At 48.8% G+C, this 19,573-nt stretch overlaps 2 protein-coding genes across 5 annotated transcripts; one reads left to right on the top strand and one right to left on the bottom strand.

The window, feature by feature from the left end:
• The first annotated feature begins 240 nt into the window (after positions 1 to 240).
• Positions 241 to 7,503, top strand: prlrb (prolactin receptor b). The gene is made up of 8 exons (XM_088995387.1): positions 241 to 310; positions 1,290 to 1,422; positions 3,748 to 3,917; positions 4,797 to 4,975; positions 5,437 to 5,578; positions 5,644 to 5,740; positions 6,159 to 6,228; positions 6,302 to 7,503. Exons 1-8 carry the CDS (start codon positions 247 to 249, stop codon positions 6,785 to 6,787), a joined length of 1,341 nt encoding a protein of 446 aa, XP_088851513.1. The 5' UTR covers positions 241 to 246; the 3' UTR covers positions 6,788 to 7,503.
• An 826-nt stretch (positions 7,504 to 8,329) lies between these two features.
• On the bottom strand, positions 8,330 to 19,379 carry secisbp2 (SECIS binding protein 2). Of its 4 annotated transcripts, none has more exons than XM_088995382.1 (17): positions 19,205 to 19,379; positions 18,734 to 18,882; positions 17,901 to 17,979; positions 17,493 to 17,595; positions 16,503 to 16,693; positions 15,615 to 15,746; positions 14,878 to 15,036; positions 13,717 to 13,788; positions 13,600 to 13,635; positions 11,852 to 11,963; positions 11,615 to 11,784; positions 10,907 to 11,048; positions 10,168 to 10,330; positions 9,870 to 10,090; positions 9,640 to 9,794; positions 9,462 to 9,567; positions 8,330 to 8,861 (listed from the first exon to the last, which is right to left on the bottom strand). In XM_088995382.1, exons 1-17 carry the CDS (start codon positions 19,211 to 19,213, stop codon positions 8,824 to 8,826), a joined length of 2,037 nt encoding a protein of 678 aa, XP_088851508.1. In that variant the 5' UTR covers positions 19,214 to 19,379; the 3' UTR covers positions 8,330 to 8,823. The 4 variants fall into 4 exon arrangements, with proteins under 4 accessions (XP_088851508.1, XP_088851506.1, XP_088851509.1 ...); XM_088995380.1 differs by having other exon boundaries at positions 15,615 to 15,749; positions 19,205 to 19,378; XM_088995383.1 differs by having other exon boundaries at positions 10,907 to 11,030; positions 15,615 to 15,749; positions 19,205 to 19,378.
• Between the last annotated feature and the right edge of the window lie 194 nt (positions 19,380 to 19,573).

Here is a 19,573-nt window from a genome sequence, read left to right as displayed (position 1 = left end):
GCTTCTTCAAAAGGGGACATGAAGCGCACCCAAGTCAAGATCATCCAATCAAAATGGTGCTTTCCGCCAACCGGCGTGGGTATCGTCCAATCAAAAGCTGAAACGGGAAATGAACAGTGAAAAAGTCCGAATCCAGATGTGTGAGTTTGATGTGGTCATTTTGGAAAATTCTCATCCTTAAGAGCAGCCTCATTCTTGTTTGTTTGTTTGTTTGTTTGTGTTTTTTTAGCGCTAGCGGGTGTCAGGATGGCGAGGGACGCGTGCGTGGCCACCATCGCACTGCTGCTGCTCTCTGCTGCCCTTTGCAACGGTCAGTTTGTTTGTGTTGATCACGTTGTACAAAGTTAGGCTGGCTGGCCAGGAACCAGTTTTTGTACAGTGAGACCTTGGCTTACAAATTCATTCATTGGTTCCCAGACAGAGCGTGTAAGGCGGAAAGTGTGTATCCCCCAAACATTAATTTCCCATAGGAAACCATTCAAATGAGAATAATCCCTTCCCAAGTCCCCATAAAACATCATTTTCGACTAAATAAGCCTCAAAACAACACAAAATACACCTTATTTTATGAATAATAAATATTCTATGGTATTGTAATTCAATAAACTGTACTGCATAATCAAGTCGTTTTGACTTGATTATGCAACAGCATACGAGCAAATTCCGAATCAGAAAACCTTTATTCGTCCCACAAATTTGCAAGTACATATATACTTCAAGTTCAAGGATATACGTATATACTCTCTTCTACGAATGTCTTCAAATAGTCGAGCCAATTGTGGAAAGCGTCGCTTTTGTCGACAACCACATATGGAATCAAATGTGCATTTTATGCATAAATACGGGACGCATGGAAAAAGTTGAGAACATCTGAGCAATTTGATGGAAGCAAGCGAGGAGCGAGTCTGAACCAGAACTCAAAAGCCAACGTTGAGGGAACGCTGAACATTCGCCAAAGGAGTCAGCATTCTTCAACAGTCAGGAAAAGAAAGGCATCAAGAACATGTGAACTTTATTTGGTTGGTGGCACTTTAAAGGACAACCGACACCGCTTTTTTTTTTGTTTCCTCACTGACATGCAAAAAAGGTTGGATAGCATCCAAAACGGCCAAAAGAGGCAGGCTGATATTTTGAGTCCGATGCAAATGACTTAAAAGTGCCACAAAATGAGCTCGCAACTGAGTCGATTGAGAAGGTCCCGCCCCCGGTCGGTGACGTCACGCCAAGATACTCCCCCACAAACTTTTCGACGTGACTGCCGTTGTGGTTGCGCTCTGCTTCTTTTGCAGTCAGGTCTGGGCCAGGGAAGCCCGTCCTGCTGGGCTGCCGCTCGCCCGAGAAGGAGACCTTCACCTGTCGCTGGGAGCCGGGCCTTGACGGAGGACTGCCCACCGCGCACCGCCTCTACTACCGGACAGAACGGTAGTAGACATTCGCAATTGCCGCCAAATGAGGACAAATGAGGACACGCCAGTCCGTCCGTCCGTATCAATGAGAAAATAGGGTGTTAAAAATGGCCGCCAGGGCGTCAATAGCCTGACAGCCAGTGGCGTACCGGTACCTCTCCTTCTGTGTGTCGGTCTCAGGCGGAGGGGCCCGACGGTACGGTCCGGTCCGGGTGGCCCAGAACACAGCTAAGGACGGAGGATACGTTTGGGGGGCAACCGAAATCTTTGCGCTGGGAAAGCGTGGCGCCCTTTGCAAGTGTCATCTGCGAGTGTCGCTTAGCTAACTAACCCAATAGAAGAGTTTCAGCATCAGACCAACGATGAATTAGTCAAAAGCTTGTTTGGCTTTCTTGTCAATTCTTTCTGCTTGGTTTTCTAACGCTAGCATGCTAACTTATGAAGTTTATTTTTTTTATCATTTTACACGCACAGTTCAGGTTACGATGCCAATATTACCAAAAAACATTGCTACGATAAAATCCACTGCGACTGTTATTGTGGTCTTTGAACTCGCGCAACTGTTAGCCGTTCGTTCATTTGCAAATAAAAATGCTAAGCAGGCGGTTCACTTTTTGAAGATGCCGTCGAAATGAAATGGGACGGGAGGACAAAAAATGAATTTGCCTTGTACAGTTTGAATGTTAACTCCTTTCTAATTCTCTACCTGATAAGTAGCCAGTTAGCCGGCGAGTGAAAATGTGTGCTAACAATAGCAGTTTGTACAATTACTCCCACATATAAATAAATAAATAAAAAAAGGGGGGTACCGCCATCTCAAGACATTTTGGAGCTTGGCGTTAGCTTTAGCTCCTAACTTGCTAAAACACCCATAAATGAAGATTGCAAATGATTTGCCACCAGGTATTCAAAAAAGAAATACATAAACATGTGGCTATCTGTTCGCCAGCTGGCTAGCTATCTATTAGATAGCTATTAGCTAGATGGCAAGCTTTCTGACTATCTGGCTAGCTATCTATTGCTCGCTATTAGCTAGCTAACTAGCTTTCTATCTATATTGAAAAGAAAAAGAGGCTCAATGGAGGGCTGCTGGGAATGGCAACGAAGGACGGAGGTGGCAACTCAGCGGGATTAGCTATCTATCTAGCTACCTAGCTAGCGAGCTATTTGCTATCTATTAGCTATCTAGCTGGCTGGCTATCTGTCAGCTCTCTAGCTCGCGATCCATAAGCTGTCTTTTAGCTATTTGCTAGCTATTTGCTATCTATTACCTACCTAGCTGGCTACCTAGCTAGCTATTTGCTATCTATTAGGGTGGCTATCTATCAGCTATCTAGCTCGCTATCTATTAGCTAGCTGGTTAAATATTTGCTATCTAGCTGGCTACCTAGCTATTTGCTATCTAGCTGGCTGGATATCTATCAGCCATCGAGCTCGCTATCATTTCGCTATCTATTAGCCAGCTGGCTAGCTATTTGCTATCCATTAGCTTTCTAGATGGCTACCAAGCTAGCTATTTGCTATATATTAGCTAACTAGCTGGCTGGCTATCTATCTACTATCTAGCTCGCTATCCATTCGCTGTCTATTAGCTAGCTGGCTAGCTACTTGCTGTCTATTAGCTATCTAGCTGGCTACCTAGCTCGTGAGCTATTTGCTATTTATTAGCTATCTAGCTGGCTGGCTGTCTATCTTTCAGCTATCTAGCTCACTATCCATTAGCTAGCTGGTTAGATATTTGCTATCTAGCTGGATACCTAGCTATTTGCTATCAATTAGATATCTAGCTGCCTGGATATCTATCAGCTATCAAGCTCGCTATCATTTCGCTATCTATTAGCCAGCTGGCTAGCTATTTGCTATCCATTAGCTTTCTAGATGGCTACCAATCTATCTATTTGCTATATATTAGCTAACTAGCTGGCTGGCTATCTATCAACTATCTAGCTTGCTATCCATTCGCTAGCTGGCTAGCTACTTGCTATCTAGCTGGCTACCTAGCTAGCGAGCTATTTGCTATCTATTAGCAATCTAGCTGGCCACCTAGCTAGTGAGCTATTTGCTATTTATTAGCTACCTAGCTGGCTGGCTATTTATCAGGTATCGAGCTTGCTATCCTTTCGCTGTGTATTAGCGAGCTAGCTAGCTAGCTTTCTATCTATTTATTTGAGTTCTTCCGGGTTGAGTGAACGCTGGCGCGTGTGGCTGCCGCTGCTCAGCCAGGGAAAAAAACTTCTCCTGTGACCTTGAGAGTTTTGAAAGGCGCTTAGAAATGAAATGTATGCTTATGATGCTTATGATTATGATTGTGATTGTTCTGATGATGATGATGATGATGTAGACTGGCGGGAAGGCACGAGTGTCCAGACTACCGGTCAGGAGGGAGCAACAGCTGCTTTTTTGACAAGAGACACACGTCCATGTGGGTGGACTACTACTTGACGGTGGTGGCCTCCAACATCCTCGGGAACGCCTCGTCCGACGTTTTCAAGGTGGACGTCATGGACATTGGTGAGCTCTCAACAAATCCAAATGGACACGGTCCACGTAGGGGACATTTTCAATCTGTCAATCAAGCCGCCATCTTTTTTCTTCCATTCAGCCCCCGTTTTGGCTACCCACCCGTTGGCTATCAATTAGCTGGATAGCTGGCTTTCGCTCTAATTAGCTTTCTATGAGCTATATAGCAATATGGGTGGCGAGCTATCTAGGTAGCTATATGTTGACTAGCTTCTCTCCAATTAGCTATATAGCTATCTAGGTGGGTATCTATCTAGCTAGCTATCTGTTGGCTATCTAATAGCTATCTACTACCTGGCTGGCTACCTATCTATTAGCTATATAGCTATCTGGGTGGTGAGCTATCTGTTGGCTATCTACTACCCGGCTGGCTACCTTTCTCTCTACTTACCTTTCTATTAACTACTATATAGCTATCTGGGTGGCAAGCTATCTAGGTGGCTATCAATTAGCTATCTACTAGCTGGCTAGCTAGTTTTCTCTCTAATTAGCTTTCTATTAGCTATATAGATATCGAGGTGGCGAGCTATCTGTTGGCTATCTGCTAGCTGGCTGGCTAGCTTTCTCCCTACTTAGCTTTCCATTAGCTATATAGGTCTCTGGGTGGCGAGCTATCTAGGTAGCTATCCGTTGGCTATCGATTAGCTGGCTAGCTAGCTTTCTATCTATTTGAGTTACTTCCAGGTTGAGTGGACGCTGGCGCGTGTGGCTGCCGCTGCTCACCCGCAGAAAAACTGATCCCGTGACTGTAGAGTGACCTTGAGTTTTGAAAGGCGCTTAGAAATCAAATGTCTCATGATGATGATGACGATGATGATAGATGTCAAAGAGACAATCCGAAGGTTCCTCACTTCTGTCGCACGATTTCAGTGAAGCCCGACGCCCCCCGACACGTCACGCTCACGACAGACGACCGAGACGACAGTCGGAGCCTGCGCGTGAGTTGGGAGCATCCGGCCAACGTGGACGTCAAGTCCGGCTGGGTCACGCCGGAGTATCAGATCCGAGCCAGACGGCCACAACAGGCGGGAGACGCCGCCGACTGGAAGGTGACGGACGCCGTTAAAGCGCAACCAAAAGCCATCGGAAAGCGCAGCGTTTACAAAGCATCGAGCAGATCGTTTGGCTTTGGCAAACCACCAACCAAGTCAAAAGAGGACCAAAAACAAGTTCAAGGTCAAGGTCAGCTCGATGGTCAAATATGCCGCTAATAATATGCTCGTATGCACGCCGGCTCCGTCCGAGAGGACAATCATTTCATCTGTGCTGTATGTCGTGCATATTAGCATCTTTGACCATCAAGCTGACTTTGACTTTGATCGTACGATCCAATTCCTCATCGGGAAGGACATGCACCAACTGAGCAGTTCAGAAGCGCCGTCGGGGCAAAAATCCTTTCGGCAGCCCCAATGCGTTTTGGAGTCAAGGGAGACGGACGGACGGACGGACGGACGGACCCGCAAAACGCGTTGTTTGTTATCAAAGTCTTACTCGGCGCACCGTTTTGTAGGAGTACAAGACCGGCACCCAGAGCCAATTCACGCTCTACGGCGTCCTCCCCGGGGCGCTGTTTGCGGTCCAGGTGCGCTGCCGACTGGACCACGGCTCCTGGAGCTCCTGGAGCCACGCCTCCTACGCCAAGATCCCCGACCGTGCGCAAGTCCGTCTTTCTTTTGACGCCAAACTGGGCTCAAACCTGAACCGCCCGTCCCTGTAGGCACGGGGAAGGACGCAGCCCTTTGGACGTCCCTTTGGCTTGTCTCTGGCTTTTTGTTTCTCGCGGCAGTCTGCGTGGCGCTCGCAAAGAGGAAAAGGTGCGTGCGTCCCTTCTCGAGTATGTCCCGGTCCCGCGACTCAGGTACAGATGCGGCACAGGCCGGTCGAAGGAAAGCTTCTGACACCACATGGAGTTAGAGGTCGTCTGCATTAAGACAGAGGTCGGTGGCCTCTAAAGATGGCCAGCAAAGCTTCTTTATGGTCCAATCAATCGTGCTCGTTGCTTGTGACAAATGGAAAAGGGTTAGTCGACACCCGTGAAGTTCGAGCGACAGCGTCGACTGCTTCCGACACAAGAGGAAGTTCCGGACCCTGGCGACACTCCACCTCAGATAGGATGCTCGGAATAGGGCGAGTGACTTAACCGCCGGCCCATCCCGCATTTGTACCTTTCGCGCAAGACCGCAAATGTAAAACGGGGAATATCTCAAAGCGCCACCGGTGGTTCTGCTTCAGCGTGATGCAGTTTCTGCTCCCGCCCGTTCCGGGTCCGAAGATACGAGGGCTTGACTTGCATCTCCTCAAGGTAGCGTGTCCCAATGGCCGCCCGGGCCCTCCTACCGAGGTGCGAGCCAATGAACTCCGCCGTCTCCTTTCAGGGCGGGCCACCGGAAGACTTTGCCAGCGCGCTGATCATCCGCCGGGACTTTGCTTCTGCGGCGGCGTGGAAGGACCGCGCCGCCGAACACCTCGTCGTGTCGGAAGACGCCGCGGGCGTTCAGGAGAGGAGCTGGCCGATCCGTCAGCCGAAGACCGGCGGAGAGGACGACAACGCGAGGGTCTGGAAAATGCAGGCGGATGTCGGCGGCCGTTTGGCAACCCTCAGCGGCGAAGCGGACTTTGAGCTGCGGTCGGACTACAGCAGAGTCAAAGACGTGACGTCCGACAACTTCTTCCTACTGGACGGCGCGGACCTTCCCGGACCGGAAAGGCTGGCGCAGGAGCGCGGCCGGGTGGCAAACGGCAAAGCGCTTTGGTTTCGGAAGGAGAGCGTTCAGTTGGACCGCCCCGTCAAGGTTCCTCGGGCAGCCGAGGTCATCGAGGGCGGCGGATACGTGGATGCCGTACCGACGCCGCCGCCGTGAAGGCTCAAATCCCGCGGATTCTTATCTGGCCTACCGAGTGTTCTTCATCCAAACGCCATTCCACAGCTGCCATTTGGCTGGGATGCCTGCCCGCCTGCGTCCGTTTGAGGTTTACGCCGGTCCGTGTGAGACTCGGACCAAGTCCCACCCCGGAATTCGCACGAGATGGACACTTGAGTCCTTTTTTCAAGTTTTCCATTTCTTGCCGAGTGCAAAAGCTGCAAATTGAAACATCAAGGCCAGACTGAAGGTTACAGTTCCAACGTGGGTCCTTGAGATTTTTGCCGGAACAGAAGTTGCCACATTTGACACTTTTGCGCCGTTATATGCTGAGTGAACATGCGTGACGAGAATCCACAGTTGAAGCACAGAGAAACCTGGGCTCAATCTGACGCAGCCCGTTAACCTGTCTGTCGTCTTCATCGAGATTCTGGGAGATCTGGATTTAGGACTTGAAACTCCATCATAGGAAGAGCTCATTAGCCGGGTTACAAATGTATTGGTTCGGGGAAAGACAACCAATGAAAATGCCTATAGCTCTATTGTTCATATCGCTGTTGGTGCTTGGGACGTCCAGAGGCGCGCTATTCAAATCCGTTTGACTAATGTATGACTTCAATTTGCATTTACTCTTTCAATAAATAGCTTGGCAGAGGGCTGCAGAACGGGGGCGTCTGTCTTGAATGGCTCCGTCCCCTGCCGGCAGTAAAAGACGAGCTTCCTGTGTTTGAGCCTTTGTCCGCCAGTGTCCGATCGAATCGATCGCTTATTGTGACAGTCCAGCCAAACGTTGTGTACTTCTGTGAGACTGATGTCGAGGGCCGATTGGTTGCCAGGTCCCACGAGGACCTTCTGCTTTTTTTTTTTTTTGGGGGGGGGATCCTAAATGCAGCTCTGTGGTTGTGGACAAGTTGATACATTGATGAAAAAACGAATAAGAATGAAAAGAAGATGGAGGGAAAAAACATCACATTGCAAAATGAATTTATTCTTGGGACTCACAGAAAATGGCTGCTGGATCTTTTCTGGGTTTTGTCCGTCATTACGTACGTCATGCTTTTGTCGCTTTTTCTTCTTTGTTTGATCATCAAGAAAGTTGTCAGATTTTTGGGGTCGTAGGCAAAGCCTTCAAGGTCACGTTGTGCGTTTGGCCAACGCTTTGCTCGGCCAAAAGTCGCCTTAACGCAGCAACGCTCGTCAACGCCAAAGAAATATTCAGACTTTGTGTGTGGAAATGCTCTTTGCCATTCAAATAGGCTTCATCTCTCTCACCGCTTCAACGATTAGCAGATGTGTTAGTGATACCTTGGCTTACCAACTTGATTGGTTCCCAGAAAGTGTGTGTATCCCAAACATCAATTCCCCATTGGAAACCATTCAAATGAGAATAATCCGTTCCCAGGTCTCCACAAAACATCATAATCTATTTTCATTTGCAGCTCTGTGTTTCTGTAACTTCCCTCCCCCCCGCCCGGCCGGCCCCTGTGTTCCTGACCAATCACTTACGGCTTTAACCGAAGACTGGGGGCGGGGAATAGAGGACCAAAAAAAAGTCGGCTGCCATTTCCTTGTTGGGAGAACGGGCTCGTTTGCGAGCGACACGTCACTCATGGTGGCGCTCCGTGTGTATCCCCAAAATAGTTTGTATGCCAAGACTAAATTGTTGTCCTAAGCAAAATGTTTGTGAGCCAAGGTATCGCTGTAATTGCTGAGGGGGGGAAGGGGGGTGTCCCATCCCGACTTTTTGGATTCTGGCATTTGGGGAGGAAATAAATCCCCTTGGAAAAAAAAGCGTTGGTGCCCCGAGGGGGAAACGCCAAAGAATTTTGGCAGATGACACCGACGTAGCACGAAAGGATCCCAGTTCACCGTTGTCTTCCTCTCCCCATCTTGAGCTCAAAATGGCCTCATCAAAAGGTACTTGAGGCGTCTAGTGGAACCCTCTGACCCTCAGCCAAGAACAACGTTGCGCTCGGTCCAAGAAATCCTTTTCTTACGTTGGGGAGAACCTCGGCGAGCGTCAAGTCTGGTCCTCTTCATTGTCCGATGCCTTCGGGAGCAGCTTCCTCCGTAGCTGGCCAAGTACAAGAAATATTGCCGTGATTGACAAGAGCAACTTTTAAAAGAACAACATTGGCCAGACAAACAAAATGGATGATCGCCGTGAACATGAACGTTCCTCATGATTGGTCAGAATCCATCCAAATGATCAGAATAAAAGTCAAGTTGCCGGGTACATACGCAAGGTTACTGCTAGCTAGCTAGCTAGCCAGCGTGCGTGCACACGGCTCATTCGCTTGCACGCTTGCTTTCCGCTGCCGCTCGCACAAGTATATTGACGCTAACGTTAGCATGAGGCTTGTCATCGCGCCACCGTTTCAAAGATGCTATTGTTTACAAATTGCAAATGACCATCGATCACATTAGAAGCTGTTCTGTCCGCAAACTTGGTTGTTTTTACTGATCCGCTTCATGACCCGTTTCGACGTCATCCAATCAAAATGGCGCTTTCCGCCAACACAAGCACAGCAACCAAAAATCCAGACGAGAGTCCAGATTTAGTTGGATGGTCCCAAAAAGTGGGCGGGAAATTCTCATCCATCCCCGTGTTGAGGAAAATGTCAACGTTTGAGCTGTTTTGTCGAGCAAACTGAGAGTGGACGAGGCCACGTACCGCATCCCGGCCGGCCAGAGTCCGGCTCGGCCTGGGCGCTCGCCAGCATCTCGTCGTAGGCCCGCCGGGCCTCCGAAGACAACTGGATCATCCGATGATAGTAATCCTGCGGGCGGGCGGGCGGGGAAGCGGCGGTCCTTCAAGGGGCAAGGCGGCGGACGTCGGCGGCGCGACCCACCTGCGCCCCGTCGTAGTTGAAGATGCCCACCAGGCTGACGGGCACCGTCTTGTTGACGCAGCGCCCCAGCGCCCGGCGCGAGAGGGCGAAGACGAACGGAACCTCCTGCTGGCGGCACGCGCCCATGATTTTGTGCAGCGCCTCGTCCAGACCGCCTGCAAAGGGGGGCGGGCCCGTTGGGGGTCAAAGGGGGGCGGGCCCCTTTGTCCCCGCCCCCCCCGGGTTCAAACCTTCGGACTGGACGCGCTCGCAGTTGGGCGAGATGATGACGCACTTGAGCTTGTGGAGCTTGAGGTGCTTGAAGACCTCCCGCAGGCCCATCACCACTCGGCGCTTGGCGCGGGCCTTGCCGGGGTCCTTCTGGTACAGGCGGTCCTGGAAGCGGACCAGCTCCTTCAGCAGCGAGCCGGCGCATTGGTCCACGTCTTTGCTCAGCATCTGGCTGCAGTACCTGCGCGCCACAAAGGTTACAGAGCAAAGCGGCGGAGGCGGAGGCGGAGCGATGGGATGGGATGGGCCGCCCCTCACTCTCGGAACTTCCTGCTGTGGATTTTGGCTCCGTTCGGGACGGCGACGGCCGACTCCCTGGCGGGGCTTTGCCGCTCGTCGCCATTTTGCTTCGCTTCCTGCTGCTCCTCACTTGCCGAGACAGCCCCCGGCGCCTCCTCCGCCTCCTCCTCTGAAAAGGGACCTTTCACACAAAAACAAAAAGGACATTTGACACTCATTGTTTTCTGGACACCTCACACTGTCCCCCCCCCCCAAGCCAGGTGTTGGGAACCAATGGCTCAAGAGCCACATCTGGCTCAAGAGCCAGATCTGGCTCTTTTGACGATTGCATCCGACTCGCCGAGAAAACGAAATCCATATTCTGGCTTTTTCACTGTTCATTTCCTGTTGCCGCTAAGCGCCATTTTGATTGGATGATACTGGCCGTTCATGTTGAAACAGGTCAACCAACGGCCCTTTAAATAAGCCCCACGAGTTAAAAAAAAAAAAAAAAAAAAAAAAGGCGAGTACACTTCAGCTTGAATGCAGCGGAGGATTCATTTGCCTTTGTGGAGAGAAAAGCTTCTCATTTGATCAATTGTAATTTGCAATCAATCAATACGATCGATGAAACAGTGGAATGTGTCAGTGGCGCCATCCGCGCAATTTGGTGGCTTTTGGCTTCAAAGTGCTTTCAAAATGGCGGCAGCTTATAAGGGCCTGCGATTGGTAGAGAAGGGGGCGGGCCTTTAGTGAGCTGAGATGGGCGGGCGCTGACCTGTCACCTGGTCGCCCTCGTCTTCAGCCGCACGATTGGTCGCCGCGGAATGGCGCTGCGGCGTCGGCGCCTTTTCATCCAGCAAACGTTGCTGCTTGCGCTCCTCCCTTTCTTTGAGGATCACCTGAGGATCACCAAAGGACTGCAAAATCGTACAACACGTGGTCGTCACGGTGCTTTTTCCTTCAAGCATCTACCAGAAAACAAGCGCTAGCTAGCTCGCTAGCTAGCTATCCATAACCTTGGCCCTCACCCCATACCTATCTGACCTTCTTCAAATTTCTATTCCAAAATTTCCTCCCTCCATCTTAATGTGCCCCCCCCCCCCCTGCCCGTCTCAGCACGATGGGGGACAGAGCTTTCAGCTGCTCTGGCCCCAAACTCACTGGGTTCTCTTCCCCTTCAAATCCCCACATTTCAAATGGCATTTTCTGTCGAGCTCGCTCACTCGTTTCCATTTATTATTGTATTTGATTTGGAATAGTATTTTATTGATGATAGTAGTACCTATGCTTGTCATGTATGCATGCGACTGCCAGCGGGCAGTCAGGAGACTAGGCTCCCTCCCTCCCTCCCATGCAGCCCTACCTCCCCCTGCTCCTTCCCACTGCCACACTCACCGGGTGTCCGGGCAGGCAACTTTTTCAGAGTTGTCTGGCCGTGCCGCTGCTGTCCGCTAAGGTTTTCTCCGGAGTTTCGGCCACTGACCTTCTTGAGCGCCGTGGGTTTCTTGGCCTTGGGCACCTCCCTCTGCTTGCCTTTCTTCACCAGCGGGCTGGTGGAATCCAGCGGGTTGTGGGCCATTTTGTCCGCCTGCCGCGGCGTCCTCTTCTGCACCCGCGACGCTTCCTTGTGGACGACGGCAAGTCCTCCGCCCACTAGGGGGCGATAGCAGAAGTCACTGCCGACGCACGCTAGCAAGCGAGCGAGGGAGGGCATTTTCACCTGCGAGGATGTTGTGCTTGACGTTGGGAGACTTGCGTTTGTCTTCCAAGGCGGACACCATGTTGCCGATGTCCAGCTGCAAGGGAGCTTTGCTCTTCTTCCCGGAGCTCTTCTGGGACTCATCACAAATCAATCACCAACAAAAAGACGCAAAAAATGGACACATATCCTTTCAACAACAAAATCCTTTTCTACGGTACTATCTAAACAACATTTTCTCCATTGAAATACAGCAATACCTCGGCTTACGAACTTAATTGGTTCCCAGTAAGGTGAAACGTGTGCATCCCAAACATTAATTTTCCATAGGAAACCATTAAAATGAGAATAATCCGTTCCCAGGTGCCCATAAAGCATCATTTCCTACTAAATAAGCCTCAAAACGACACAAAATCGACCGTATTTTAGTATAATAAATGTCATATGGTATTGTAATGAAAGAAATAAACTGCACTGTATAATAAAGTTGTTCTATTGACCTTTGTGATGGTCGTTGCTGGCTTGGTGGAGGAACGTAGCCTTCTTCTTTCACCATCTTGAGGAATGATCCCTCCTTGTAGGTGCTTTCTCGGCGATACTTTTACCTAGTTCCTCATCAATTGTGTTCTGTTTAGCTGGGTTGATAGCTTTTTGCATCAAGTGTACGGGTGGCTCGTGCGGGTTATTTGTGGAGCCTGATTGATGGGACATTTTAACCTTGCAGTCAACACTCTCTGCCTTTGAAATATCCAAGTTGAAACCAGTCCAAATTTCACTGTTTTCTATCCATTTCCTCACTCTCTCTGTCGTCTGCCTGTCTCTTTAATGTTTAACCCTCCCTCGCCCCCACTGCTGCGTTCCTGACCAATCACGTGGCTTTAACGATGACTGGGGGCGGGGAATAGAGGACCAAAGCAAGCCAGCTGCCATTTTCTTTTAGGAAAACGGGCTCGTTCACGAATGACAAATCACTCATTGCGGCGCTGCGAGTGTATCACGAAAAATAGTTTGTATGCCAAGGTTAAATTTTGATAGATTTAACGTTCGTAAGCCAAGCGGTTCGTAAACTGAGGTATCACTGTATGTCTTGGATGGAATGGATGGACGAACAGATGGACGGACGAATGGATAATAACAATAATACGTTTGATTTCTAAGCGCCTTTCAAAACTCTCAAGGTCACTTTACGGTCACAGGATCAGTTTTTCTTTGGGTGAGAGTTTTGAAAGGCACTTGTAAATGAAATGGATTATTATTCTAATTGACACATGGTGTTCCTTGCATGTTTTCCATATTTTTTTTCCACACTAACTCATTCGCTGCCATTCACAAATGTATTTGGGAATTGAAGGTAGGACGTGGAGCGCCATTGCCGAATTTGTTTGGGTTTTGTTTTTCATGCGTGGGTGCCAATAAAGCGCTGGTCAGAGCTCTGGCAATGTTTTTTTCCCCTTCCGTGAGCGGGCAGTATTTCCTTTCTGTCCATGTTAGCGCTTTGTTGCAGCTTCAGCTATTGTTAACGCGCTATATCAACCAATATGGATGTCGAGCATTGGATTTGGTACAGCCGCCCTCATTTCAAGCTCATATAACTCCAGACCAATATCATTTAGGAATAAACTCTTTTGTTTTGATGAAAGAAGAGAATGTAATGTTTCTAAGGCTGTTTGTGGAGTCCTTTTGCACATGGTCTGGCAGTGAATGAGTTCATGACTTTGAATGGATCAATCAATGTGTTTTGTTTGGATTTGCAAAAGGGAAAGTGTCACCTGCGCTCTCTTTGCTGCGCCATCTTGTTGTCTTTCCTTTGTCAAAAAAAAATGAGAGAAATGCCGACGGGTTAGTGAAAGAAAGGCCACGGAAGTGCATCTGCGTCAGCTTCCCACCGCTTGGCCTGCTCCGCTCTTTCCAACAGAGCGAGTCGGAGTCGGAGTCAGCCCGGGAAACTCCTCTTCATCCTGGACATTTGGCCAATCATCCATGAAAAAGAAGATTAAAAAAAAAAAGACTTGGAATAGCATCATCACTAGTGATGGGAATTGCGGCTCTTTTCCGAGAGCCGCTTCTTTTGGCTCGGCTCGCTAAAAAGATCGGACTCTTTTGGCTCCTCAGTTTGTTTGTTGCTAAAATTAATTAACTACCAAAAATCATGTAAAAATGATGTGAAAAACGAATTACTCGTGTAAAAAATACACTATATCAAATATTTTTATTGATTTGCGCGCAGTTAGGAAGCGGCTCTCTTGGTTGACTTGAGAGATCCGGCTCGTTGGCCAACGACACGTCACTAATCAACACGTGCCTGACGTGCGCTTTGGACGAATACGATACTTTCCTCTCTTCACTTCTTTTTATTTATTTAGCTAACCAGATATCTATCTTGCTACCTACCTAACTAGCTAGCTAGCTACCTAATTAGCTATTTGCTATCTATTAACTGGCTAGCTAGCTTACTAGCTGTTAGGTATCTATTGGCTAGCTAGCTAGCTTTCTATCTATTTGAGTTCCTTCCGGGTTGAGTGAACGCTGGCGTGTGTGGCTGCCGCTGCTCACCCACAGAAAAACTTGGACGGGACAGTATCATTATTATATTTAGTTTTTTTTACTTTTGTTGATGTAGACATTAGTAAGAAATATTGTGCTAAGTTAATTAACTCTTTGTCTTTTCTGTCACACTGTACAATAGCTATCTGGCTGGCTAGCTATCTAGCTTTCTATTTATTTTGCTATCTATTAGCTAACTGTCCGGCTAGCTAGATATCTGGCTGGCTATCAGTTATATAGCTCGTTGTCTAGCTTGCTATATATTAGCTAGCTGGCTTTCTATCTATTTACTTGAACGCTGGCGCGTGTGGCTGCCGCTGCTCACGCACAGAAAAACCCATCCTGTGACTGTAAAGTGACCTTGAGAAGTTTGAAAGGTGCTTCGAAATGAAATGTATTATTATTACTCGTACTATTATATTACATGATGACTGTTAATACTGTTGCTACTGTTATTGTCATTCGTCTTCTTCTTCTTCTTCTTCTTCTTCTAAGTTGCTGACCTCAAACTTTGGCGGCTCCCGTTGGAGCGAGTAGTGCTGCTCTTGGGCGCCATCGCTGGCCTCTTTTGCCACCTTTTTATTCTTGCGCTTTTTCCTGCCCGCCGCCGCCGCCGTTGTCGCCGTCGTCTCTTGCGACCGCCGCGCCGCCGTTTCCTTGGGCTGCAATTGAGCGGCGTTAACAGGCGGCCATCGTCCACTCGACAAATCACTCAATCAAGACGGAAGACTTCCGAGGTGAGTGAACGCTGGCGCAAATGGCTGCCGCTGCTCACCCGCACAAAAAAATACTGTGACTGTCAAGTGTCCTTGAGAGTTTAGAAAGGCGCTTAGAAATTAAATTTATTACTATTGGATTGGATTTGCCTTTATTAGTCTCACAGTGGAGAAATTTACATTTCACAGCAGCAAATTACTATTATTACTATTACTCCTATTACTATTACAATTACTATTACTACTATTACTACTATTGTATTACTACTATTACTTCAATTACTACTATTTCTACTACCAGTAGTACTATTACGACTATTACCACTACTATTAACATGATGATGATGATTATGTAAATGCGCTCAGTAGAAGTCATTTGAAGTGACTTGACAAATGTCGGTGGTCCTTTAAGTTTGGCAGTCATGATGTTAGCGCTTTGCTGCTAAGCGCTAAGGCGGGCGTCGCCATCCTTTTGTGCGACAAAGTGTGGAAAAACAACAAGTGGGTGCGGCGCGTCCACTGACCATCTGCGGTGTTTTTTTCGGCAGCTGAGAGGCGACGTTGGCCCACAAAGTAGCCGCCGGGGGCTGCTTTGCCACGCTGGCGCCGTTGTCACTTTGGCGGGAGTCGGGCAGAGTCCGCAATCCTCCCGTGGCCTTCTGGGTCGTCGTCGTCGTCGTCAAAAAAAAAAAAAAAAAAAAAAACAGATCAAGAGCCCATGGTGGTGGCGATTAAGTACACTGACACCTTGGCTTACCAACTTAATTGGTTCCCAGAAAGGGTGCGTAAGGCGAAACGTGTGCATCCCAAACATTCATTTCCCATAGGAAACCATTCAAATGAGAATAATCCGTGCCCACGTCCCCATAAAACATCATTCTCAACTAAATAAGCTTTAAAACGACACAAAATAGACCTTATTTTTTGTATAATAAATGTGCTATGGTATTATAATGGAAGAAATAAACCGTACTGTGTAAGAAAGTGGTTTTATTGACCTTTGTGATGGTCGTTGATGGCTTGATCAAGTGTACAAGTTGTGATATTGCAACAGCAACAGATGCAGGGAGACACACTAGAACCTTCATGAATAGCTGCTTCCCTTGCTTGGCTTGTGCGGGTTATTTGTGGAGCCTGATTGATGATTCACTGATATTTGAACCTTGCAGTCGACACGCTGCCTTTGAACTATCAATAAAGTTGAAACCAGTCCAAAAGTCACTGAGCTTTCTATCCATTTTCTCACTCTCTCTCATTCGGTGTTGTCTGCCTATCTATTGCCTATCATGTGCAGCTTACGGACAAATAGTGCATGCGCGAATGTGAATTTAACGTCGGTACGGCGAAAAGTTGGTTAGCCAAAGCGTTTGTAAGCCGAGCTATCGTTGTCTGTCGCCGTTTGTCGACTGTACCTGCTTGTGCGCGTCCGGCCATGAAGAGCTCGACTTGGAGGCAGGCGGGCGCCTCTCGCCCGTCGCCACGTCGGGCGCCCCGATGGCTTTGTCGGCGTGCGAGGGGCTGACGTCCAGCTGCGGAAAGTCCGACATTTTCACCGTGAACTCGGCCCGAGGCGGCGTCGGCGCCGATCCGGAGTCCTTCCAACCTGTGGGTGGAGCCAAACCGTAACATCCGTCCATAACATTCAATGGCTCAACAAATTACAAACCCCCATTGGTGATTTCTCTCTTCGGGCACAAAACGGTGGGGGGAAAATAATAATAATAACAATTCTACATTTCATTTCTAAGCGCCTTTCAAAACTCTCAAGGTCTCTTTATAGTCAGAGGATACATTTTTTTGTGGGTGAGCAGTGGCAGCCCCACACGCCGGCTTTCACTCAACTCGGAAGTAACTCAAATACCGTAGATAGCTAGCTAATAGATGGCAAGCCAGCCAGCTAGACCACTACTAGCTAGCTAGTCAGCCAACTAGACCACTAATAGCTAGCTAATAGATAACTAACAGATAGCTAATAGGAAGCTAATAGATAGCTAGCTAGCCCGCTAGACTGCTAATAGCTAGCTAGAGAGATAGTCGCCCAACTATATCGCTAATAGCTAGCTCATAGCTACTAACATATAGCAAATAGATAGCTATGTAGGTAGCTTGATAGCTAGCTCGACTGTAAATATGCATGATGCAAACAGTTGAATAAGTGAGGAAATAAGTACGTAAATAAATAAATCAGAGTCATTATTCTTGACTTGCGATTTGAAAACTAGTTCTAGATTCTATCTATTTGAGTTACTTCTGGGTTGAGTAAACGCTGGTGCGTGTGGCTGCCGCTGCTCACCCACAGAAAGGCGGATCCAGTTGCTGTAAAGTGACCTTGAGAGTTTTGAAAGGCGCTTACAAATGAAATGGCTTATGATGATGATGATGATGATGAAGGACTGGGTTACCTGGTGTGTGTCTGGTGTGCGCCGAGTCGTTAGCCGCCGCCGCTACGCTGCTTTGCGCACGGGGCTCGCTGCTCTTTGTTGTCGCGGTGGGACGAGGGCATGGCTTGGGGAGGGGGGGGGGGCAACATTCAATTGAATGCAAGGCAAATAGCATTAGCATTAGCTTCCATTTGACGACAGTCCCAGATGTCCTCCAAAACAGCCGCCCGCGTCAACAATTCAAGCGCAAACTCCCCACGTCAGAGTCCAGCAAAGATGGCGGCGCGGCGTGATGTCATTCAACCAAAAATGTGACGGCGCAACATTTCTAGCGGTCGCTGGAGATCGACATTCGGCTTCATAGGACGCCGTCATTGTACAGGGTCGGGTGGGGTTTTTTTCAACACTAGTAGTAGGGAGGCGACTGACCTTTGCCCTCCAGGACAAGTCCATGGCAAGAACGTCTGGGGGCGGGCTCCGGCGGCGCGGGCCTGCATCCAAATGCCTGCTTCAATCCAAAATGGAGACAGGGAAAACAGGAAGTCAGGACACCAAATGGACACCTCGAGCAACGCAAACACGCACAGGCCTCCTCAATTCTCGACCGTATCAAAAGTCGATACGATACGGTCGCTTTGGGTTGGGCGGATGAAAAGCCGCCAGTTCCTGCCGGCGCTATGCGCAAGACCACCACATGCAAAGAAAAACGCCTGCAGGTTTTTCAATTGTTTGGAGGAAATCCAGGCCTGAATGCCACCGACTTGATTCAAGTTCAGATTGGGAGAAGATGCTTCCTTGTGACTCATCCACTGATGAATAGGATTCAAATAGTTCAGAAGAGGAATGCATACATGTTTGACATCGATTTAAGGAGTCCTCCCGTATCAATTGGAGCCCTCAGTGACAGCACGTAGCGCCCAGAAAATGCACAAGATGGCGCCCAAGCTCAATTGGAAATGGGCGGATTTGTCTGCAGGGAATTTGTGTCAACTAGTATCAAATAGTAGTCTTGGTGCAACACACAACCATTCACCATCGCGTTATTTATGTGTTTTCCTTTGAATTTCTCCATCAAGACGGTGTCGTAGAGCTAGCTAATAATCACTCAGCCCGGTAGTAACTCAAATAGATAGTAAGCTAGCTGGCTAAGAGCTAGCTAATAATGACTGAACCCGGAAGTAAGTCAAGTAGCGAGAAAGCTAGGTGGCTAGCTAAGAGTTAGTCAATAATCCTATGAGTCGAAGTGGCGTTGGTGCACTGACCCCTTTGGCCTGTGCCGGGACAAGTCGTGGAGGTCCGCTCGGATCACGTGACGGTTCGAGCTTCCGTGTTGTGGCTCGGCCGAAGCGGCCGAAGCTTCGGTTCTCCTCCCGGAGGGACGAGTCGCTTGGGCAGGTGCGACCGCGCCTCCCTGCAAAAGTGGGAAAGAAACACGGCTCGTTTCAAAAACAAAAAGGCTTCCTTCAAAGCAACGGAGTCGACATGTTGTTGTTTTTCCCTCAACTCGAGTCAAGTGACACTTGACTCGTCAATAATTCCCACTCGATTGTCGACCATTTTCATTTTGATTGGGGATCAAATTCAACCGACCGACTGACGTTAGAATTGAACACAAGATTGGAGATTTCGTTCGTCTTTCTTTTTCCCCGGCGCAAAGTTAGCGACGCCACGGTAGCATTTAGCATTGAGGCAGCTGGCTGACGAGGCGCTTTTATTTGCTTTCGTTGAAATACCTTCTCCATCTTGGAGTTGTCTCCCTTCGACGCCGTCACGTTTGTGTGTCGCTGGAAGGAGTCCGCCGTGGCCTTGTCATTGTTTTTGTCATTTAAACGAAAAGGTCGGCGAAGTCGCGAACGTGCGGGCGGATGGGCGGGCTAGCATCCGCACGCTAGGCTGCTAAAGCGCGTCGGAGCCGCTTGGGCGCCACGCGCAGGCGGCGACGAGTACCGCAACGACCTGGACCGCAAACGCCCAGTTCAATACGTTGGAAAAGAACATCGCTTCGAGTTCTCCTCGCTCACATCGAAGTAGTATCGTCGTTTTGTAACACCGTGTGACAAAATACTTTGATTTCACGAGTAAAGCGTCGGTGGAAGCTCTCA

The sequence above is a fragment of the Hippocampus bargibanti genome, linkage group LG04 (assembly GCF_051943395.1).
Source record: "Hippocampus bargibanti isolate YZ-2025 linkage group LG04, ASM5194339v1, whole genome shotgun sequence".
In the NCBI taxonomy this organism is placed as follows: domain Eukaryota; kingdom Metazoa; phylum Chordata; class Actinopteri; order Syngnathiformes; family Syngnathidae; genus Hippocampus; species Hippocampus bargibanti.
Note: the sequence above shows the minus strand (reverse complement) of the source record. Positions and strands in the feature narration are given on the sequence as shown.

Coding starts and splice junctions, on each gene's coding strand:
- secisbp2 (XM_088995380.1), bottom strand. Junction 11,049..11,614: donor AACCCACGGCGCTCAAGAAG/GTCAGTGGCCGA, acceptor ACGATTTTGCAG/TCCTTTGGTGATCCTCAGGT. Junction 8,862..9,461: donor CTCTGGCCGGCCGGGATGCG/GTACGTGGCCTC, acceptor GTACTTGGCCAG/CTACGGAGGAAGCTGCTCCC.
- prlrb (XM_088995387.1), top strand. CDS start 247: ATGGCGAGGGACGCGTGCGTGGCCACCATCGCACTGCTGCTGCTCTCT. Junction 3,918..4,796: donor GGTGGACGTCATGGACATTG/GTGAGCTCTCAA, acceptor GCACGATTTCAG/TGAAGCCCGACGCCCCCCGA. Junction 5,579..5,643: donor CTACGCCAAGATCCCCGACC/GTGCGCAAGTCC, acceptor CCGTCCCTGTAG/GCACGGGGAAGGACGCAGCC.